Genomic DNA, 25,282 nt, shown 5'->3' with positions numbered 1-25,282 from the left:
CCTCCGCACCTGGACCGCAGTGACCACCAAAGACACAGCCCGCACGATGAACACCATCCACTCCGGATCACCGACTGACCCCTGCCCCCACCACGTCTTCAACAAGGCCGCCTCCACCATCGCACCCCAACTCCGAGACGTCATCAACACCTCCTTCGACACCGCCACCTTCCCGGAGAGCTGGAAGCATGCCGAGCTCAGCGCCCTACTGAAGAAACCAACAGCGGACCCCACCGACCTCAAAAACTTCCGCCCCATCTCGCTCCTCCCTTTTCCTGTCAAAGTCATCGAGAAGATCGCCAACAGACAGCTTGCCGCCTTCCTCGAGACAAATGGATCCCTCGACCCATCGCAATCCGGTTTCAGAGCGAACCACAGCACCGAGGTCGCCCTCATCGCAGCCACCGGCGACATCCGAGCCCTTCTTGACAACGGGGAAACAGCGGCTCTCATCCTCCTGGACCTCTCCGCCGCGTTCGACACTGTCTGCCACCGCACCCTAGTCCAACGCCTCAGCAACACCGGCATCCAAGAGAAGGCATTGAAGTGGATCATCTCGTTCCTCGCTGGAAGAACACAGAGAGTCCGCCTCCCCCCGTTTCATTCCGAGGCCACCGAAGTCATCTGCGGCGTCCCGCAAGGATCACTCAGCCCCACCCTCTTCAACGTTTACATGAGACCTCTCGCAGCCATCGCACGCCAACACAACCTCAACATCATCTCCTACGCCGACGACACCCAGCTGATCTTCTCCCTCACCAGAGACCCCGACACCGCCAGAACCAGCCTCCACGAAGGGATGAAAGACGTCGCAGAGTGGATGAAGAACAACCGCTTGAAACTGAACTCAGACAAGACGGAAGTCCTCATCCTTGGGCCATCACCCACCGCCTGGGACGACTCCTGGTGGCCCCCAGCCCTGGGCACCGCCCCCAAGCAGACAGACCACGCACGCAACCTGGGCTTCATCCTGGACTCCTCACTCTCGATGACCAGACAAGTCTATGCCGTCTCCTCTTCATGCTTTCACACCCTCCGCATGCTCCGCAAGATCTTCCGATGGATCCCGATCGAAACCAGGAAGACGGTCACCCAAGCCCTTGTCACCAGCCTGCTGGACTACAGAAACACCCTCTACGCCGGAACCACAGCCAAGCTACAGAAAAGACTACAACGCATCCAGAACGCCTCCGCCCGACTCATCCTAGACATCCCTCGACGCAGCCACATCTCCGGCCACCTGAGGAACCTGCACTGGCTCCCCGTCAACAAGAGGATCACGTTCAGGCTCCTCACCCACGCACACAAGTCTCTCCACAACCTGGGCCCCAAGTACCTCAACGACCGCCTGACCTTCCACACGCCCACCCGCCAGCTCCGATCCGCCAGCCTCGCCCTCGCCGCCGTACCACGCATCCGAAGAGCCACCACCGGAGGCAGATCCTTCTCCTACCTGGCGGCCAAGACATGGAACTCCCTCCCCATCCACCTTCGGCTGACCCAGGACCACCTCGCCTTCAGGAGACAACTCAAGACCTGGCTGTTCGAGCAGTAGCGGCCCCCTTCCCCCAAGCGCCTTGAGACCCTCCGGGTGAGTAGCGCGCTATACAAATGCTATGATTGATTGATTGAAACTAAGCATGTGACACTATACCAAGAGTCGACTGAGAGGGAATGAACGATTGACTACATCCAATGCGTCAATGATCAAGCAAGATTCAAATATCTACACCAATGCCACCTTACTTTTGCACATGACGTTACAAAACAAAATGTACTGATGCAGTAACAATTGAAGTGAAACACCTGCTAACATTCTGTCCTCTACAGAGCATGGCATTGTGGAATAAACATGCAATACTGTTTGATGTAAGTAGGTGTCTAATGAGCCTAAAAAAATCTTGTTAAAATTCATTTAGAAATGAATAACTCCTGAGAGACAGCAACTGCTCATATGAACAGTAGGGCAAATGGAGACTATGTGCGAGAAATACATAGTTTTTTGTACTGGAAACAAGCCTAGGGAAGCAAATAGAACAGGTTTGCCAGTTTCCGGATTTGTCCTCCTAAAAACTCTGAACATTTTATAGCTACCTCCAGGACCCTCCGCCACCCTAAAAAGGCTACAGCATATATGGACCCGGCCTAAGTGCCTTCAAGACACCATCATCAGGGTTGTGGTCCGAAAGGCTGTGTATGATACTTTGACCTGGCTTTTGTTCCTCATTTTTGCTTGCATGTTCACAGATGTGATTGTATTATGTGTATCTTCACGCAATGCCACAAAAAAACCAATCATGAGTAAGAACAGTTACAGGGCACAGATATCTTGAATGCACTTCTTCCTGTCCACCGCTATCATGCCTCTTGAATGCAGTCTTTCAAACAACCTCTACATCCTTCCAGCATTACTAAAGTCCACAGCAAGCATGCTCCAGCACTGAACTGAATTCACAAACAAAGAGGTGAAATGGTGTCAACTACTTCAGATGTGGATCCGCACATGGTCACTACTTTGCAACTATAAAAAAGGAAAATTGACTGAGCACGGAAGCTCCTCTGAGGACCAAGTTTTAAATGGGCTGGACACCAGCCAATATCTTGGAGATGGCAGAGAAGGAGAGTATTGACAATGTGATCTCAGCTGAAAGGGAAAAAGGTTTTCCAACAAACTGCAAATTAAGAGATCTGGAGGCATGGAGGCACGGATTGTAGCTAAAGACCTCTCAGAGTACTGTCCTTAAGATAACTGGGTATATTCGTAGAAACCTGCACCAAACTCAATAAGCGCAAGGTTTCCACTTCGCCATGGTTTGGGCTTTAGTCAAGTGACAAGCAAATGTCTCAGATAAATGCAAGATCAAAGCGGGCTCAATTTTCTTCCCAATAAGAATAGGCAAATGAGAAAGAGGTTTGCAAGGCATATAAAAGATTTTTTTTAAAACACCTGGAATGGAGCGAGAATGTTTGAATCATGAAGTGGATAAGTGAATAGCACTATTACTGCACAAATGTCAATTGATCTTGAGAATTGCCTCGTACAAACAGTAAAAGGGTTCTATCCAGCAATACAAAAGAATCAGATGCAGTCAATTACCTATCTGCAGAGCTCTTTCTTGGATTTCTCCCTGAGCTTATACTAGCTCAAGTTTGTGATCTCTCAGTGCAGCTATTGCCCACCCGTGGCCTATGTTCACCTTGTCCTCTTTTCTATAAGCAGAAAATCTCAATCAGCACAGACACAGGAGCTGCAGACCTAGTCCAGTATATCTTCAAATGGACACAGTAGAGGGATGTGTGTTCACAGGAATGAAATGTTATCCATGTTCCAGAACAAGGGGGCACATTTGTGCGCAAGGACTATTAAAAGGTTGGCGGTTTCAAATTCAGGATTTAATTCAAGCTATATTTCTGTAAGTGTTTCACTGTTGACAACTATAAAGTGAAAAACATTTAACATTTGCAATAGGTGGGTTGTTTTGTTTAGAAAATACACCCTTATCAGAGAAAGAACGAATGGAACTTCAAAAATTGTTGGACCAAATGGATCCCTTGAATGACTATGCCATATTTTGGGCTTCTGCTTTAATAACTATTGAGTAACATTAGCAGAGCAGGTTATTGAGACTGATGTAGAATTGTGTGAAATGGGGCACGATTCATAAATAAAAAGTTAATTACCCTGTACAATGCAGTGACAGTCAAGTGTGTCAACCATTTGGACAGCAAAGAATTACAGATGCGGGTTTATCCCACAAAATACCTCTGGCACTACTGTTTTGGATCGTTGGGAATCCATTGAGGTGAAGTATGTGACAAATCGGAGCAATATAATGGCAGCTTGGAATCTTCTCCATAGAGAAGTTTTGCATTTACTGTAGAACCTGAAGATGCTTAAGGCCTTGTCTGCCAGCCAGGGGTTTGCCTGACAGAGCTATTTGCATTTCACTGAATTTAAAAGGATCTGCATTTTCAGCTAAAGCCTGTATATATCAATGTGAGCATGGGAACATTCTTGCATTATAGGGACACATAAGTAATACGCATTCTCCACTCCTGCAGATGAAAGTGAAGTAGGATAGGCAGGATTTTGATCACACTAGCAGGGATTTAGTGCTCTTCTCAGATTTCGTATGGATTTTCTGTCATGCTTTTACCTCTACTGCAGGGTTGTTTCATGGATCCAGTAGGTAAAGCTTGCACTCTACTGTTAGAGGATGCTCATAAACAAGCTTGAGAATGTAATGTTGGAAACTGAAGACAGGGGTGTTTCAGGAGATTCAGCCAACTTTTGGTCCTCAGGAAGTGGATCTATTTGCATCACGTTTGACTTTTCAGATACAAGAATGTATGAGTTGGTGTCCGGGTCGGGGGGCAATGGCAATAGATGCTTTCAGTCTGAATTGGTGCAATTTCAAGGCTTAGGCCTTTCCTTCGTTTTCAATGATGCGCATGTTGAGGCAGGCAAGGAGACATAAGTGTCAGTTGGTGCTGGTGATTCCATTTTGGACAACTCAAGCTTGGTTTCGGACGATGGTGGAATTAGAAGTGGAAGTGCCATTTCTGGTGCGGCACTGCAAATGATTACTAATGGACATATATGGACAGGAGCAACCTCTGATAGAGTCAGATGCGCTCAGCCTTCTAGTTTGGAGAATTTAAGAAATTCAGGAAGATTTGCAGAATTTTCAGGCGAGGCTTCGGACTTACTCAATGAATCTTGGGGACCAGAAAAAAGAAAAAGATATGGGAAATTCTGGTGCTGTTGGTGCTTCGAGAGGGACTAGGCTCCCGTGGAGGCAGATGAGTTTATGATTGCTAATTTTCTAGTTGAATTTTTTGAGAAAGGTCTAAGTTATAGAACTGTTAATTGTTTCGGCTCTCCAATAGCAGTTGGAGATTAGCTTCTGGATGGTATGTCGATTAGCAGGAATCCATTGATATGTAGTCATGAAAGGTACAAGGCTTAAAAGACCACCTAAGTCTCGATATCAATGTTTGTGTGATGTTGAGCTCATTTTTAAATAATTTGAGAATTGGGCAAGCAATAGGTTTTTGGATAAAAGAGAATTAACTTTGAAGTTGGCAACTTTGTCATGTTTGATTTCTTTTAAAAGTCTCGGATGTGAGAGCTTTCCAGTTAAGCAACAGGCATTTTCAGCTTAATGGTGTGTTTTTTTGAGATTTGGAAAACGACTAAAACTATGGGGGAATCAGTTTTTTATCCAAGTTTGATTAATATCCAAAACTTTACGTTGTGAGATCTATTATTAAAGAGTATGAGAATAGAGTGAGGGAGCATAGGAGTGGATATATTGTTGAATTCTGATGTCAAATCTTTTGGTGCTGATCTTTAACAACTACTGCTGGATGGGTTAAGAATGTTATGAAAGAAGGGGGGAATTATTTTTGTTTAAAGCCCATTTGGTGAAGGGTGCTATGACCTTGAAGGTTTTTAACGGGGTGGAAGATTGGCGATAATGAAGGTGGCAGCTTGGTCAATTGCTGACATTTTTAGATTTTATTTCAATCCAATTGAGTATGTTTGTGGCTTTGCACTTCAAGGCTTTAAACATGCATAATGCTAATCTCTTGTCTGGGCAAAAAATGACGATTAAGAGACGTTTACTGCATACAGGATCATGATTTTACTTAAGACAAAGAGGTTAGCATAATCCCTCCCACGCTTGTTTTGGGGAGGAAGAAGAGGATGATGTGAGTGAGCGTGAGTGAGCGTGTGGGGGGTGTTGATGGAATTATATAGTTAATGATCGAAACTTGTAAAGGAATAGCTTGCAAAGTTTGTTCTTTTCTTTCAGAAAGTCTGTGATATTTTCAGATGGACAATTAAAGATGTTTTCAAGCAGTTTAATGAACGATTTGGTTAAAATAAGCAGCCACAAAAGTGGACGGAAATGGTGGTCATGGAGTTTATATGGATTGGCAGCGTTTTATATTGGATTTTTTGTTCATGCTGGCTGTATTCTATTCTTGGCTCTGAAGTGTTTTCTGCTCACAGGTGGTGAATACAGGTTTATGCATAATGCTAGCCTCCTTGTCTTTAATAAAATTGCGATTCTTCATGCAACGGCTGAGAATCATCATACCCTGCACGTAAATCCATATTTAGGTTCGATAGCCGGTTTGACAAGTGTCAGAAGAATACAAAATAACGGGTTCCATTTCCAAATAAGGCTGCACAAACCTGTAGAAGATCCCTTCCCAGACAACATCTCAATCCTATACCCTATAGTAACATTTCATAACTAATAATAATATACTAGCTAATTCTTGTACCGATGTATGTGGAAAATATATTTTTATAATAACTTACCTCTGGCCTAACCGGATCTTCAATTCCTACAACACCGATACATGTAAGACCCGTGAGAATGTCAGTTTCATTGTCCCACTCTGGTTCATGTTCGCCTACTGGGAAATCTCTATAAGCCAGACATATTGTTCTAAGTCCCTCGCTGGCCATTGGTTCAATAACTCTTTTTACCATATCATCACGATCTCTTGGTCTAAAAACTTTAGCTTCACCATCAGCAGTTATGATTTTATAACATCTGAAAAAAGGGAAAAATTCACATTCAAACATATATAACAAAAAGACAAGTTAAATCAACATAATAAGACATGTATTATGAATTATATGCCAACTCCTTTAAAAGGCAACAACTCATTTCAGGATTTAGAAAAAAACACATACCCAGTAGCAATTTTATACACCCTTGATAACATGTAAAGAAAATTATTGCCAGATTAATAGTGTTAGTCTTCTTTTATTCCAAAGAGAAAAGAAAGTACCCTGAAAATGTTAGTGCCCTGAAATCTTTTACATCTATTGACCTTACATCACCATTGGTCCTATTTATGTCCATGTTGCACTGTAGGCACCCACTGATACAACCTAAGCCTCCAATGAGGGCGAGGCTGAATATGGGAATAATACCTTTACTGGATAACTACTCTTATAGGTAAGTACAATAAAGAATTCGCACCACATTCATGACCATAAAAAAATCCTGTTTAGCATTAAAGAACCAATAGCAAAAGTGGTTATTTGGAAAAGCCTCCATCACAGAATATTTTGTGAAATACTTGATCAACTCTGTGAACTGCACCTGTGTGAGCCAAAACCATGAGGCCTACAAAAACGGTAGAACATCTTCCAAGTTGCAGCTCTGCAGATGTTGGACACAGCTATTTACTTCGAAGTGTGACTTTTGCTGCATTACCTTATTCATCGTGGGATTCAGAACTAGCAATGGCAAGATTAACAATTTGATAACACAGCTTGAGATGGTCTAAGACCTAAGGCCACAATCCATCTATCATGTGCAGAGCTTGCGCAGCCAAGCTTACATGAATGGGAAAAATAAAAATAAATGAAAGGACTTATTAACGTACAGATAAGATAGAACTTCAGACATCTCATCTTTATGCCAGGGCTTGAAAGGCGGGCAAGCAAGATATGTTCAGATACCCGGATAGTGATCTAAAGATCTACTTAATGACTTTGAGGTCATGGATGGAACAATTCTGCATAATGTGAGGACTACTTGTAAACAATGCCTATTTTCTGCTATGCGCTCAGCCAGCGCATTTGAGGGGGACATAGGTAAAACAATGCCAAACAAAAAACTCTATCCACTTTTGGAAGAAACATTTACTGTCAGTAACGGGTAGAGTAGCCCTCCTCAAAATCAATGTAATATCGCACTTCCTGTACCATGTTGCAACACTATTGGTTAAACTCCACAAGAACATATTCTCAATCGAGCACTACTACCAAAAATGATATAGGGCACAGGAAGACACAGTTCCACTGTGCATGTTGCAAATATCAAATTTGCGTGAAAGACTGGGAGCACCAGATGATGAAATCTATTTCTGGTCAGCTCAGCTGAAATTGATAATTAAATGATGTGCTAATCAGAAAAGCCCAGAAAGTTGGGTGCTTTCATCATCATGTCACTGAGCAGAATGTCACTGCACCAAAATTACATACGAGATTATTAGACGCAGATAGAAACTGATGGAAATGATGCTTTGACCACTAACACTACTGGACCATACTTCCCAAATCTCCACATATGGTTACACTCCAAACTGGTTGAACTCTTGAATCTACCAATACAGTAGTGTGGCACAAAGCAGACATTCAGAAAATTAGTGATCTGTTTATTGATGGAACTCTGCAAATGGTTGGGTAACTGGGTCAAATCCATGCAATATCAGTAGGTGAATTTCTGGGATGAAAGTGTTATACTGAGGTTCACAACACAAAGGTACAACATCAGCTGCAACAACCTTCCCTAAAACAAAGACCAAGTAAAGGATAGGTAGCAGGAAGAACATCAAGTAACTATCACATATACACAACATGTACAACACAAGGGGCTAATAAACTAAGGAGGGAATGAGAGGTGTGTTGTATGCATTCCCAGACAAACATACAAGAAAAAGAGCCCTCCTGGAAGAAACAGACAAGGCTCCTATGGAATTACCCTCCACTCATGCACTCACATAGAATAATGCACACTCATTTTAGTGTGGTATGCTTCAGGGGATTCCACATCTAGTACTGGGAAGAATATGAGAGTACTACGGCTCACTGCTTATATAGTCTGCTAGTTATGGGTTTCCTAATTTGAGTGAGTTTATGTCTCTTATGTTGTGAAACTGTCGGCTCTAGTCAGATGAGCTAAATGTTTTACTGGTTTTTCCCAGCCACAAGATTAAAAGTGGGAGGGTCTAGCAGTCAAACATACTTCCCATTTACATGGCTATCTGTCTGCCTTGGCTATTGCCCCAATGGGGCCTGATGCCTTCCTCAGGGCAATAAGGAGTTCACATCAGCTATTGTGATACAGTCTACGTTTAATAGTTTGTGTTATGCAAGCACATTAATTATATACTCTGTTTTTTCATACGCAAGGACAACAGCATTGGAGTACAACTCTTCATAGAACAAGTACACCTTGGGCAGAAATAGTGCAAGCTTCCCTCCTTCAGAGGACAGGCAGAGTTTGAGCAGCAGCCGCGCTAGCATTCCTCCCCATTACAAAACATGTACAAATCGGGAAGCAGCACTGCAAGCTTTGCTTCATCCTCAAAGAGCAGGCAAAGTATTGTAGTCATTACCAAAATCAACAAAACATCTACAGCCATAGATTCTACATGTAAGTGAAAGTAGCGTACATCAGGTTCTTAAAAACAGGGTATGATAATAAATTAATCCTATTGGAAAGGCTGGATTCCCAAGTGGGACAGGCCTGTTAACAAGATCGGTATCAGTTAATATCAAGCACAATATGATCACAATAATACTTAAGGTACACAACCTCACTATCCTAGTATAGGATGCCACAAATCAGGGGATTAGCAGAGATACTACTGAACAGCTAAACACATGACATGGAAATGTATCGGGCTATAAAAGGTTTTAGTCAAGGTGGGGTAGGAGTTAAATGCATTTGTGGCTTAAAAACATGTATACTGTCTCAAAAATTAAAATGAATCAGAAAGTATCTGTAGAAAGTAAGGAAACTATCATTTTTACCATACGGCTTTATATAAGGCCAGGTTATCAGAAGGCCATCTTAGATAGTTCCAAAAACATTGATTAATAGAGTGTCATTTGGATTTATAAAAAACTGTTAATGTTTTGGTCAGGCTTGTCAGTGCAGCTGTCACTAGACCTCATGTGAGCAACAGAAAGAGATTCAAGAAGCCATACGGAGAGAGAGGACATTTGGCCATGCCTATACGTTGATTGTCTTGAGTACAGCACTGGATTGGACAGAGGTTGTGTACTTAAACTTAAAAGACTGCTTGTGTTGCTGTTTTTGCCTGTGGGAAAACCTGTGCTCAATACAGAAGATCTGAAGTGGCTATGGTAACAAGCCTGTGATCAATGCTACAGGCGTAATCAATTATGACCAAGGAAGTAGGCCTGAATTATTTGAGAAAAAAATGGGTTTAAGTCAATAGCCCTTTAAGGGTGAACTGTTATCACACGGTGTTAAAGCCTATAGACGGGCATTTTGCTAAATGTAGTTTCACAGATTGCTGTTGAAGGCCACATTTTTTGTGTTGGTGGCCCCCTCTGAATAATCCTGGGGGCTAGGTAGTGTGCACTGTTATAATCCCCGTTAGTCTCTCCCTCTTAGGAGTGGTTGTACACTGTTTTGGCCACTCTGAATTTTTATAGAATTATATAATTGTAATTTTAGGACTATCTGCCTGATAGCTGTAAAGGCCATAAGCTTGACTGGTGCACTGTGAAATGTGATATCAGGTGCCATAGATCTGACCTTTTATTATTTAATAGTAACAACAAAGGCAGTAGATCGGATTTATTTATTGTGAAAAGCCTGTGGAGGTGCAATGAAGTGAAGTGCTGACAGCTTCATTTGTCCCTGTGAACAAGGACCAGGAAGTCAAACGTGTCAGGCAAAGAATTTATCTTGATGTAACATGCAGGCTTATCTTGAATAAAGAACTCTCTGGAGAGTGTATCTGCCGTGAAGGCGTCTTCTTTTTTGGACACTCTTGGCATGATAATACCAGCAGTCCTGCCGTCAAGACTGCACCACCGCTAGAGTATTACGTGGGACCAGGAGCTTGAACCTCTCAGAGCCTCGCATCGGTACAGCAGAGTGACGGAATTTTTACCTGCTTGTGGCATCGAGAGGCCCACTGGAGGGCTGATAAACAATTATTGAATTGTAGTGGCGCACACCCATTGGAGGGCAAGAATTGTTAAAAGGCACTACGAGTTACAGCATGCTTTGATGAAATCTCGTCACTAGAGAGGCACACCGGAGGGCAATCATCGAATTAGCATGCAAAGGAGAGTGTACTGCTGCAAGAGTGATTTGTGCCTGTGAACAAGTACCAGGAGGTCTGAAACACGTAAGGCAAGGAATTTATCGTGATGCAACATACCGGGATATCTTGAAAAAATAACTTGGAGAGTTTATCTGCCGTGAGTATGTATTATTTTTTGGGACAATCTTGGTATTAGATATTTCATTTTTATGGGGCATATGCCGGCCATATTTAAGGAGCAGCAGGTTTTCTTCTTTCTACCTTTCTTCTTTATTTTTATCTTCATATGCTTGAGTTTGGGGTGTATTACTGTGGAAGGATAAGTGAGTGAATACAAGAACAAGTTATTAGATCGATGGCATGCGTGCAAGGATATGTGACGGAGTGCATCTCTGATCACCTACTAAATGCTTAAAACAACCAGTCACACAAGAGACTCCTTTGGGGTATAACTAAACATGATGCCAATTTGCTTCTCACCTAACTGTACTGAGCTTATTTTCAAAATGCCAAAATTGAGAAAAGACAATACCCTTTGTCAAAGTCTTATACTCACAGTTCTACATTTCTTTAACACTACATTGAGAAAATATCTGTATAAAAATAATGTGACTATTGCACATTTTTTGATTTGGAGGTAAAAATAATTAAGCTTACTTTTTAAGAACGATCTCGGAGGCACCTTTGCTGAACATCCGGTAACTGCCATCAGAATTTTTCAATACAGTACTCATGGATTTTCGTACAGAGTTGAACGTGTACACTTTGAAAAGTGTTTCCTCGGGAATTTCATTTCTTACATCTTGATAGTCCCGTTTTAGGTCCAGAACAAATCCAAGCAAGGCACATTCCGTTTTATTACCAACCTGGCTTGGTAGACCACCTTCTTTTTCGGGAGGCTGTAAAAGTAAAAAATAGTTCAAGAATATTCTTAATCAAAACCTGCAACTACAATACGAAATATTAAAGACTTTTGTAGCATTCAGCGTTAGAAAAACAAATTAAGCATTAAATACATTTGTGCAAAGTGCAAGTACATCGTTACAAAATCACTACAGCTTTAGGACTGTTGTATTACAGTCCTATATTGAAATACGTATGTTATCAGCTCAAAAGTCAATTAAAAAAATTGAAAACTGTCCTACCTTATTATAGGTGCACTCTTTAAATCAGTATCTTATTTATATGCTTCCTCCCACCCATAATACAAGAGGCACATTTGTGCCTTTTAGGAAGAAAAGTAATGCTTCAAACCTTATTCATTTTTCTTTTTAGATCCCATTGTTTCACAAACGCACAGCATCAAGGGAACAGGGAATAAAGAATAAGCAGAAAAGACTCAACAAGAACATACTGTAAAAACTGGCACCATCTGCAACATCAGTATCTGCAGAAGAAATTGCATAAACAGTCGTACAAAACTTAACAAATATGGTACTTCCTTTAGATTAATTGAAAAAAAGCACATTTACACATCTTTAGCCCTTCGTCTATCTACTCCTGTGCAAACTCAGTGACCTAAGACTGCAATATGTACCTTGCAGATAGATTCTCAATCCAAACATTTATCCTTAAAACTTTGTTAAAAATATGCAAACAGGAAAATTCACTCAGTAGTGGGTACTTCCAAAGTCAGGCCGAATGCCTTTCAAATACTCAAGTGGAGATCACCAATCCACTATAATCATCCTACGACCAGCTGAGAACTTAGCCCGATAAGTGAATAAAGATTTATTTAGCAGCTATTGAGAATTCAGTCACTTCTGTAAATGTAAATGTAAATGTAAATGTGTTGTATTTGTATAGCGCGAACAGTAACCCGGAGGCATCCCGGCGCTTGTACTCCTACCACAAGGGAACCCCTCCTGGCTTTTCCTTGTGAGGTGTCCACTCCTGGGCATCCCATGGTGAAACCAGGCATCCCTTGTGCATCGGGGGCCGTTGTGGAGACTAAGCAAGCTATTGCCCAGAGTTGCAGCGTGGGGCCCATGCTTAGATTCGGCACTGAGGCGAGAATATCCGGAACTTCTAAACGCTATATCAAATATCCTGAATGAATTGTGTAAATAGAAAAACACTGCATAAAAAAATGTACGTTTTGAAGTTTGACATGAAGTTCTGACTGTCTAGCACAATTGTAAATCCATTTCAGATTTGCTGTTCTCTCAAACCAAAATCTAGCCCTAGGGATTTAAACCGCCTCAGGAGGCCAGGCCCTGGAATTCCCCATATCTGCTAGCATACCAGTCAAACAATGAGAGCCAAAGAAGTTCTGAACATAGAATAAGACTTAAAACAAGAAAATATATGGAGAGGAAGGTAGTGCCCTGTTTTCAGAGGAGCATGAGGATTCAGATTGTGTGAGGTCTCCAATTAGAATTAAGAGCACAACTTAGAAAATATATATTTTTTAAAGTGCTACAGAGGCATGCCAATAATAAATTTGGGCGTGCCTCATCTAGTCTCAGTCAATGCCTTGCCTCCGTTCCGATTTAATTTATCAAGGACAGTTTGGAATCTATTCTTTCTTTAGAAAAGTAGGGGGGTTCTTTAACTCATAATTTGAGAATTTAGTATTTACGCTTCTTGATTTTTGATGACCAGAGAGTAATGTTTCCTACTTGAGCCTTTTTGCAACATAACTGTGTTTGCAGGATATTTGCATGCGTAGCAAAAAATCTGTTTTTAAGCCGACAACTTGCGTCTCATGTAACTTAGTAAATTTCGGTAAAGTAAATTGTATGCCTTCTCTTCCAAAGTGCATGGAGCAGGAAAGAATCGGAACTGTATAGCTTAAGACAACTAATACCCCGCAATCCCCTTGCTCTGTGAAAAAACAACATAATTCTTCTTTTAATGCCTGCCATGGCAATAGACAAGGTTAAAATGACAGTAAAATGTAAGTCCAGGTGCTCATGAATATGTTCCGGACTTATCCACACAAATTAAGCACCACCAACTCAAGATTAGATGGTGGAATTCGGCCATAATTATATGTTTAAAAGTGTAATTTAACAGAGCATAAAAATGTATTTGTGAAAGAAGGTAGTTACTTTGAATTAACAGTGACTCATTTCACACCATTATTTTCCCTTAAAAAGCACACTTTTTCATAGTATTCTCTGGCACAGAAGTTAACTAATTTGTTGATGTTCTCCTTGTAAATTAGCCATTGGCTGAAGTTGGCTTACTCACTGCCCCATGCTTTATGCTAAAGTGGATGGAAGAAAAATGAGAATGACAATACTGGACAAATGGATGAAGAGGGCCGGCTGAAAGCCCCTATAAATCAGTATATTATACATATACTTTTAGTACCAACCAAAGGGCTTGGCCAACACCAGACCTAAAAAGGTGAATATTGATCAATAGTCATACGGGTGGTGGAGTTGTAGATTCTCCTTTTTTCAGCTCACATTAGTGTTACATTGGGTACCACATTGGGTATTATATTTTGCCTGAGACACAGGTTCAAACAGACCTCAGAAAGCCAGCATAGGTGACTTTCGAAGAAGACTGGTGAAATGTGAAAAGGATAAAAACATCTTGTTTGTGTGCAAGTTATTACTTCATGAAAATACACACATTTAGAATAGGGTGTAAAGAAGTGACTAAGTTAGAGAACTATCAGCTGAAACTGAAAAAAGCGGTCAAGCAAGAATGACAGCTGGCTCAACTGCTACTTAACCTATGCACCAACGAGATTTGTAAGCAACTAAAGAGGCAACACAAACGGAAATGTTTTGGCACTAATGCTTTTCTATGCGGCTAGCACTAATCCATATCCACAAAGCCAGTAAGCCATCTTCGAAGTAATTGAGTCTTACTACACTGAAAATCCGGCTATACATTGCTTGTGAACTAAATTTATGCTCTACAAATACCAACCAGCATAGCAACACTTGCATATCATATGTGATGGTTAAGGCAGCATTTTACATTCAAGAGCCAAATGCTAAATATAAAGAATAAAATTGCTGTAAAGTATTAAGGGGTTTCCATATCTAGGTGTTAAATATGTAACCAGTATTTGTCTGTAATTTATGTGTTCAGCGACAGTGGAACTGTTACCTTGTGGTTTGTTGTATTCACTTTTGTTGAAAAAAAATGGAAATAACTAAGAGTTGAGGAAATTCTACAGGTGCTATCCCACCTGGATAGATGCAGTGTGCTCTTACATCAGACTAACACCCCTGAAACACATCCTTAATGCCACAGCATACATTCCAGTAATGTCTCGAAAAAATTCAACCACATCTGCTAAACCGCTAAGAATGTTCACTGGACCTCTTCCATGATTAGATCATCTTTGAAACCAACTGCATTGTCTACAAGGCCACATGAACCCACTGGCTGGTACAGTTGACTGGAAACTAATCACATAATGCAGAAGGTAGTGTCATGCCAGCAGTTAGGTCATCCCTGGACTGATTAATAAGAAAGGAAAATACCAGAAAAATCCAGAAAATATCAGGAAAATACCAGAATGCAGGACTTCTTCTAATGATTCAGGATCTGAAACAACATCCCAATTGGGTTTAAGCATTCCACATCTGGGACAAAATCTCCACCCAAATCAGAATGGTTGCTGTCAGAACCCCGTTTGGAGGGCTACGTGGCAAGAAGGAGCTACTGAACCAAACATGGGTGATGAGGCTTGATGTACTGGGACCCTAGCTACTATGGATCCTGAGCAACTGGGCCAAGTAGCCTTTCAGCACTTGATCCTCAGGAATAGCGTAGTCCATACAGTCAAAGACTCCCTCGGAGTGGAGTTAAATACAGGGAGTGAACACAGGCTCAGAACTCAAAATATATACAGCAGCAACAAATTATTATCCAGCCATATACTCACTTTTCTCAAAAAAGAGAAGCCTTTTTATTATACTGAAATCAACACAAGCAAATATGATAGTCCTCCACTCCTATACAATACCCCTGAGTTTTGTAGGCATGTCCTTTTGTAGGCAGTTCCTTAAGTCCCTCTCGCTCTAGCAATAGAAGTTATTTCCCATTCAAATTAGGCAACATCCAGGGTAAAAAGCAGTCAGAGTCTCAAGTGTTCTCTGACTCTATGGTAAAGTCAAAAGAGTACTAGCGACTAAGCACTATCTAGCAAGCAAGTTAACCCAGGGTCGATTTGGCATGAATTCAGTCGCATCTGCAGAATTGGAGCGGCCAGAGTTCCGGAATGTGCCCCCTCTGTGGGCGCCAGAGTAGCAGCAGCTGGTTCAGGTGAGTTCACTGCACGTAGCCCAGGTGCCATGCACTTGGCGATCCTTATGTTTCTCACATGCTGTCATGCTCCTTCACAGAGCGGAGGTTCCTTGTGGCTCCTCCTGGCAGGGTAAGTCTTTCAGTTCGCCCCTCGGTTCCGCGTCCTGATGTAGGTATATGGGAGATCATATGACTGCCCCCCTCTTTCGGTGACAATTTCAGTCAGGCCGCACTTCTTCCTAGTTCAGGTGACCCCCTCTGGCATACCCCTGCTATATAAGAGCAGTGACCAGATTCACACAGCAGATGATTGCACGGTGCAAGCGGCATACAGGGTTGCGGAATCCTCACTACAGATTAATTAAGGCCCGATCTTCACAGCGAGAAATGTAGCACACATTGAGGAAGCCTCTTTTGGCATACATGGTATATGGCACCTTGCTGAACATGAGCTCCTGCCCGATTGGCACAATGATCTCTACAGCTCACTTCACGGCAGATCCCCCTTGGCATCAGAGGCTCACCGCCTTCTTTCTGCAAACAGGCTGCAACCCAATTGATGCAGCATTAGTTACTCCCACCTCATATAGGGGAACCACTCAACAGGATTCCTCTCTGGACCTTGCTCCCTCCGGTGCTCACCTTGTCATCCTAGGGCACACTTGTCTTCACAAGCAGGAAAGCGCTAGTGCTCTATTCTAGGTGGTCTTGTATTCCCTGGATGAGGCCTCCTCACCCAACAGGAAGACTAGCAGGCCTTGGACCCTAGCCCTGTTCACAGGCAGAAGTCTTGCAGAGCTTCGCCTCCTTGCACAGCCTGCTTGCAGGACAGTTAAGAATTTATGGGGTCTCCAGCTCCCTTTCTTAAAGTCCATTTCCAGACACCAAATGTGATTTAGAGTCTGGGTCTTGACGTTTATGTTGTGAATCTGATTCCTTTTAAAGTGCCCCCTCATCTGACTTCTATTGAAAGCAGACTGTTGCAGCAGGAGTGACTCCTAGGCTGACAGCCCCACAACACAGGCCGTGTGAGTGACTAGACTGCACACCTGGATGTCAGCCACAGTGATATATGTTTCAAAAGGCTAGCCCATGGCCTCTGTCCGACTCTTTATGATTCCTTTACCAGCCCCATCTCCTTTCTAAGATATGACCAGGCACCCACCTTGTGGCACCTCTCTGATTCAAGAGCACCCTTTGAAGTGCACAGGGGAAACCTGGCTCTCCCCTCTCCAGTGTGTTTCACCCAGTTTACAGGAATGCAGCCATACATAAATCTGTCGGGCCCTCTACCTCATTCCGTTTCATCATGAAGGCCTATAACACATAGCCTATGTATTCACAGGCACACACACCCAGTACATCTTTTTAATATGTACAGCACTGCATCCTTCATGTACTGTACCATTCACGGCTACACATACACCCAGCACATTCAGTTACCATGCATGTACTGTACAGTGCAATATCCTTCATATATTGTACCACTCATAGAAACACAAACTCAGCACATGCATCTACCATGCACGCAATACACAGTACTGTATTAAATCTGTATTACACCCTTTCCAGGCAAACACACACCCAGGGCAGATACACCACTGTGAAGCGCTGTGTAGCACTTCACAACAATCTGATGCAAAGCAAGAGGTGAGGTAAACACACAGCAGCAAAACTTTGAATTTGTGAGCCTGTAGGCCTCAGTGCCACGACACAGGTTAACAAGGGCCTGTTCACTCCTACTGATCGCTACATGGTATGCTGCCACCACTGCGCTTGTGCTGCTTAACTACAGAAAAAGGAAGTCGCGTTTCACCACTATGAAGAAAGCACTTTGGGCGCCCCTCATGATCCAAAAAGACTGCAATCTGTGAGACAGATTAATGTCATGGCGCGCATGCATACATGCATGATCCATGCTTGCCTAGGGCAACGAAATCAGCATGGATCCGGACACCAGTACAGTTGCGGGCACTGAGGACAGGGGTGCATGTCCATTACCAGGCAGAGGACATTTCCATCCCAACAGTAGCCACCAACCTTCAGTTCAGAATAAAGACTTCCCTTCAAGGAGCACTACCACCTGTCATTATTCACTATTACATGACTCGTTGTAAACTATCTGAAATATAATAATAGGGTTAAGGCCCACTGTGCAGTACACCACTGCTCCCCAGCTGGATGTTTGCTTTAAAGCCGACACAGAGGCTAATCTAAAGAAGTCACAACACGTTCACAGTGTAATGTTAATAAGAGCATCACTAGAATTCAAGCTATTGGCAGCATTTAAAATCCCATCGACATAAAATTAACAAATTGGGGGTTAAGGCCACATGATCCACCATGTAACTTCTAATGGTTTATTTAGCTTGCATTAAAACCTTTGGAACTTTCCACAAATGATCAGACTACTTTTTAAAATTAAGGATCTGTGGTTTTAGTTTAGAGTCCTCAGAAAACGTAAAAACAGATGTGTTTTTTTCAAATTAGGAGCTGTATAAAAACTAACTCCTAAAATGGCACCAATACATTTTTTTTAAATCATCCACTTACGAACTTTTGAAAACTAACTGGGATAATAATATATATTTAGCAATATTGTAATAGATTACTCTTGACATGTGAAATATTTTATAAAACCGGTGACAAACATAAAAAGATAAGTATTTCTAAAATCTAGCCAAAGTTCCGAATTTAGCAAGTGATTATCTGTGTATGGTGCAAATGTTTGGTCACCTCGCGTTTTCTAAAACTAGCAAAATGTTGGAAATAAGCTAAAAAAGTAAAACGGGTGACATAATTTACAGTTGCATTTTTTGTCATGAAGGCTGATATATGAAATACACCACTAGGTTCATCAGACTCCTCTGATCACAGGTACATTCAACCTTCATAATTTGCCTATAAACAAGATATCAGATCACATATTTAGTTTTCATTATATACTGAAAACTACTTCCCAGTGTACTGAAACAAAGTAATACGACCTTAGGGATAGATAATGTCTAATTTCCAAAATTGTGTAATACTTAAAGCGAAAATAACCCAATAGCCTTGTGAAAAATTGAGAACTGCTATTTTTACCTCCACAGGCTTGATAGAATAGCACTCCACATAAGATGACAGGTGCCCCATCTAGAAAAATACAGACGTCGAGGGGAGTTAGACAGGGATATGTGTTAGCTCCTCTGCTTTTCAAGCTGTACTTAGCCGACCTCTCAGTAGAGCTAGACGCAATAAATAGCCATTCCCCCAGGATCGAATGTACTCAGATCAGCAATCTCCTATATGCAGACAACCTTTTTCTCCTCAGTCTCACGAGAGTTGGGCTGCAACGATTGATAAATAAATTACACAACTACACCACCACAAATAACTTGGAGGTAAATCTAAAGAAAACCCATGTGGTCATATTTGGCAGGAAATGTTACAGAGGCGGCGGTTGGTCGTACAACAATATCTAAATTTTGGTAGGAAAAACACAAATATCTGGGGATCGACATCGACTCTATGGGCACCCTTGTCAAGCATCGCAGCCAAATCACTATAAAAGCCACAGCTCTTCAAGTCCGTCTTTCTAAACTCTCCAAAAAGCTGACAGCCCGAGAATAGTTCCAATGCTGGAAGTTATGAGACCTAAAATAGGTCCCACCTTGTCATACGGCTTTGAAATCTCCTTGGACAAGCTTAGCACCACACTAAACCAACATGTGACTAAGATCTACAAAAAGGTGCTTCAGTTGCCAAAAACCTCATCCTCAGCCCAGATTCGATTACAGCTAGGCCTCCTTAACTACGAAATGCAAAGTGCAGCTGTTTTTTCAACCTGTGCAACAAGTTAAGGCAGGCTAGAGCTGGTTCTCTCGAGTCCCTGCTATGGTCCGACATTAGTTCTAATGGCAAGTAAAAGTATGAGTGGTTAAATAGGTGATAACCACATCTACTTTTTTCTTTTTACCCTTCCATACACAACACAAGAAACTGAATAAAATTGTACTGTCTGTGTTGTAGTATGAGTGTTTTAATGTTTTGACTGACACTGTATTGGTCACTTTTTTGCTTTATGTTCACTGCACCTTTTCACAAATCTTTTGTGTATTTGGACACTATTTTCTGTTTCGAGCTTGATGGTACCGATGATGACAACAGGGCTGTCCTGGCGAGTACCAGTCAGGTCCCCGTTTGGTGGTGCGCCCGTGAGGTGCCATCTCGCTCTTGCACACTTTTTTTCGGTTTAGCACTATATATGTTGGACACGAGATTAAGTGTGGCATGATTGGTCTCACAACTGTATTTTACTTTTGTATGAGAATCAGGCAACTGTTTGAATATAGCACTACCCTTAGGTATTTCGGCTACCCCATTTAATACTTAGGAAGGGGAGTAAGGTCTGCAAATAGAAAGCAACAAACGAAATATCCTAAATAAGGGTGGAATTTTTTCAAGTGCTTTAATAGTCTAGGTCTTGTTGTGTAGTAGTTGCATATTGAGTGGAGGGCGACCTATTGACTAGCTTTACCCTCTAAGCTCCTTTTTGTTCTTGACTGATTAGTTCTAACAGCCCTGGTGGGTCACATAGTCGATTCTTTACTGAATGTACGCTTCATTTATCAGTAAGTGAACTGTGGACCCTTGTTCAGAGTAAAAAAGCGTTCAAATTAAGCATCAAGAAACAAAACCAACTGTGCTCCTATTCTTAAGACATGACGATCCTTGCCAAATGCAAGCACTCAGACAGTAATCAACTCTTACCAGCTGGCCTCTCCATTGTCATACCTTGCTTGCAAATATTTCCTGCACCTAAAACACAGATTTTTGGCGCTTAGACTGGGCAAGTGGCACCTTTTGAAACTTCTACCCTTTTGGCGGGTCCCATCAGGTGCGCTCATGTGTAGGGGTTTGCGGGGAATCAGTCAAATCTTTAGAGCATGTCTTATGCATCTGCCCAGTACTGATGAACCTGCGTAGATCAAAACTGAGGCCCGAGTGGAAAAAACTGGGAGTCCGGTCCTACAGGCAGGGCATTATCGCCGCATTGAACCCGGCCAACAAAGCCTTAAAGATCAGTTTTACGATCTTTATTCATCTTGTATATCGTAAGTTCAAGCAGTCTATTAGTTACTCAGAAAATTCAGGTTCGGCTCTGCAAACAGGAGGAAACAGTTACTGGTGGACACAATAATGGTACACAATTGAAGTAGTCTTTGCCGCACTTTAGTCTTCAGATCCAATGACTCAGCGTCCTCTATCCAAGTCTCACAACATCGAATTACCTCACAAAGCCAACAGCACACCCCGGCGCTGACTCTTCCCCCCCTCCAAGTGTTACTTCATTTGCAATATAGAACACTTGTTTTATACTGAAAGACTGTGCTTCTTTAATAACAGTGGAACCCTGATTAAGGAATACAGAACGCCGAGCTGTGGGGCTGAGGAAAAGATGTAACATTAACGACCTGTTATCGATCACAAACTCTGAACCCTACACTAAAATTGCTGCAGTACAACACGGTTATCGCGATCTAGAGCTTCTGTTCAACCACTCACTAATCGATGGCCGAAATGTTGGACAGCACAGTACTAAGCCCCTCAGCAACTTAACATTTTGATTTTGCACTGGCCTAGCGTTACTTTGCACTTGTTCCTATTTGATGGGTAGCTCATTTTTCGAAGGGAACTTTTATCTATAATTAAAATGTTATTATTATGTCACTTTGCACTTGCTCATGTACGATGACTACCTCGTTCCAGAAGGGAACTTTTATATATTAATATTTACATTTTAGATAACTGTTATTCTTTCATTGATTGCGACGGGAGCAGCACAGCGCAAAATGCCAGACTAATTTTTCTATACATTAATCAAACAATGAAATGACGATAGGTGCACCATACTGTTGAGGGAGGGGCTAAAATCTCAGGCACGTCAAGTAAACGTTTACTCAATTCTTTTCTCACAGGAACTTAGCTACAGAATGTCTGACGTTTTTGCCCTTAGGGCAAACATTGCACCAGGAAAATCATACCAACCACACACAATATTGAAAACCAGACACGGATCATGCAACCATATTATGATGTGTACATTAAAATGTTGCTTTAAAGAGTCCTCATTTCTCAAATTGGCACATATAAGAAGACACTCACCAGAATTTTAGAAGTATAAGCACAATTCACAGAAATTCCAGTTAATAGGAGGTGTAAAGTCTTCTCATTTAAAGAGTCCGGTTCTGGGATTTTTTTGTAATGTTTTTCACCCAAAAACGCCTGCACCACAGTCATTCTGTTCATTGTTAAGGTTCCAGTTTTATCTGAACAAATGGCTGTTGCATTGCCCATTGTTTCACAGGCATCCAAATGTCTTACTAAATTGTTATCTTTCATCATTTTCTATTGATAGGAAAAAGAAAAGCAATATATTATTATGTACACTTATGAGGCCTAATAACAAACATGTTCAGCTCCAAGCATAAATGCAGCGGCAATATTAAACTAAAGTAGCTAATGTAAAGGTATCACCGATCTGAGAAAGGAGAACCTCCTCACTATCGTATTACATTCTTCCAAAGTGTTCTTTCGTGTATGTTTGCTGGCTTTACTTATCTACAAAACTAAATTCACACAAGCAGATGTTGTAGTAAATGTGCATTTACAAGTGTCATCTGGTCTAGGTGTGAGCCATTCATTAGCACAGAAGCTGTGGAGTGACGTTTATGAGGAGCCACGGCTATAGTTCGTGCCAACATTTCAGTACCACAGAAGTATTTATCTCTCAAAATGATTACTTTACCAATACCTACCATCCTATTAAACTGCAAGGCAGTGCTGCTAACATTCTGTTTCTACCTTTGAGCCGGGGATAAATTTGTCAGTGTGTTACGCGGGATCCTACGTTATTTCCTTGATTACTGCTTATTTACTAGGTATGTGCTGGGACCAGTCGTTATCCAAGGATATGAGGGAATCTCAGTAAACTTACTTTCTGCTACTCATCAACTAATGACAAAGGCACAAAAATACTGCCGCTCCTCCTACACGTATAACGTCATTTGAGGGAAAACCTTTAACTGTGGCAGCTCAGGTTAACCCAAGTCCTTCATATAACTGGTATAGATGGTGCACTCTGGAGGCAGGACTTTCAGGTAGCAGGGTGGGTCGGCCACTGAGGTTAGGCCATAACAAGTTGATGCAGGTAATGCTAGAAAATGAGTAAGGCACCCCGGAGGTGGTGCTGATCACACAGGATGGAGAGAAACACCAAAGTACAGAATCTCACCTATCTGAAGGGTACGTGACAGTCATACGGTTAACAAGTCAAGGACGAGACTGCTATGTTAGAACCTCTGCCTTACTGTTCCATCCATAACATGTCCAGGCTGGTAGTCCAAGGCCTGCTACAGAGCTGCAATCCAACCACTTGATGGTTTCCTTCATATTTGTAGTTCATTGAATTTTGTCTACAAACATCCCTACCTGAATTTGAAATTTGCGCACAGCACATTGGCTGCAATTTGTCTCCCAATAGCTGGTTCCTGAAATTACAAAATGGTTCAATTTTTAAGTACTGTTTCATGCTGCTGTTTGGTAGCATTCACGGTTTTGGCAGAGAGTGAGCACTCCATGATTTGGCCAGTCAAAAAAAATTCGTTTTTTGTGGGAGGGTGTTGGTTTTTTGTATTGTACACCACAAGCTACACCAACCTTTCTGGGATTCAAAGTATTTCTACTCTGGAAATATAGAGGTCCCTGCTGCAAGCATCGACTGGCACAGCTAGATATGAAGCTTGTGCTTGCTCCATGGACTCCTGGAAAGAGCGATCACGCCACGTCATGGTTTGGACAGCTCAGGGGCTTCTCAATTAGATTCCGTGTTGGTTGTCAGTATCCCTTAACACAATGTTCCCGAGGATGTCCTTATATGTCTTTATTCTGTTTCTAGGTTTTGCAGTTTCTATAAAGCACGGTAGCGATTTCCATCACTCTCTGTAGGACAGTCTCACAGTCTGAGTCAGACACCTGGTCTCAGACCCCCCCCCCCCCCGCCTCCCCTTTCATTTCTACACATTCAGTTATACGAACATCTGAAAGAAATGCAGAGTAACATACTCTGATGAAACAGCCTCCACTCTGTAGAGAAAGCTCCCAGTCACACTCGCCTCATCTCAGGGGAGTAGAAATTACACCTAACATTGATACTGCAGATCAGTGCCTAAGGGGGTCTGAAGAAGTCAATCACAATATTCGTGTCACATGGGGGCTGCCTTATAGTGCTGAAAGGCCGCACTTCATTGAAAAGGCGTTATGATGCCTGTATCCAGGCCCGCTTCCACTCAAAGAAAGCTGTGCCTTTCAGTGCTCTGCTTGGCCACAGCAGACTTAAGCAGTTTGTATTTTTTCCACAGTTACTCCACTGGACTTGAGGAAGGCCTTCCAGACCCTCAGATGGGTGGTGAAAAAAATATAAGGACAACAGCTGCTACAGGACAGGGCTTGGACTAGAGCAAAAAGCTGGCCTTCCTGGCTTGTTGCACACCGGGAGATTGCACAATGCAGACTAACACCAGGCCCGGCATGTGGGGTTACACCTCCTGACCTGATGGTAGCTAATAAGTAAGAAGGTGACACCAGTGTCCCAATGCATTATGGGATTCGAAGCGACATATGCATGAGTCATTTGAGTCATGCCCGAAGCTAAAATGAAAACTGGGAAAATTAAGTTGTACCTTCCCGACTAAACAGTAGAAAAGAAGCATGCCAATTTACAATTTATATGCTAAAACAGTGTGCTTAAATTAAGTCAATAATTAGTAACTTATATCAACAAAGTGGACCTTAAGCTGCAGGTCAAAGAATATTACTCGAAATAAAAAACAGGCATGTTGTTTCCACTTTATATCTTGTTATTTAACAGGCTCAGTAGCGATACTACTTCAGACAAATCTGATTATGTGTATTTGGTCATCCATACATCGTCTCAATCTTTTTTGTTTGCACTTTGAACTAGCTTGACAGCATATTCACTATGTTTTATCGAAGTGTCACGTGAACATCTATCTATGCGATAAACTCTCTTGCCAGAAAGACCATCGGTTTTAGTGACTACACGGACTAAGCTTCTCTTGTCCTTTTGGCTGCTTCGTATGTCAATAAGATTTCCTGATTCAAACAAGCGCCAGGAAGAGTTAGACCTCACCATCCATTACATAAGGAGGAGATAAGTTTA

At 42.0% G+C, this 25,282-nt stretch overlaps 1 protein-coding gene across 5 annotated transcripts in view; it reads right to left on the bottom strand.

The window, feature by feature from the left end:
* The window catches only part of ATP2B1 (ATPase plasma membrane Ca2+ transporting 1), a 552,666-nt gene that overhangs the window by 173,055 nt on the left and 354,329 nt on the right, over window positions 1–25,282 (bottom strand). For all 5 annotated transcript variants that reach the window (XM_078674265.1, XM_078674263.1, XM_078674267.1 and 2 more), the window contains exons 10-12: window positions 22,207–22,449; window positions 11,500–11,741; window positions 6,335–6,572 (exon numbers count right to left, since the gene is read on the bottom strand). In XM_078674265.1, the coding sequence (XP_078530391.1) occupies window positions 6,335–6,572; window positions 11,500–11,741; window positions 22,207–22,449 (723 nt within the window). The remainder of the gene's footprint in view (window positions 1–6,334; window positions 6,573–11,499; window positions 11,742–22,206; window positions 22,450–25,282) is intronic.

This window comes from Lissotriton helveticus, chromosome 1_1 (assembly GCF_964261635.1).
Source record: "Lissotriton helveticus chromosome 1_1, aLisHel1.1, whole genome shotgun sequence".
Taxonomy (NCBI): Eukaryota; Metazoa; Chordata; class Amphibia; order Caudata; family Salamandridae; genus Lissotriton; species Lissotriton helveticus.
Note: the sequence above shows the minus strand (reverse complement) of the source record. Positions and strands in the feature narration are given on the sequence as shown.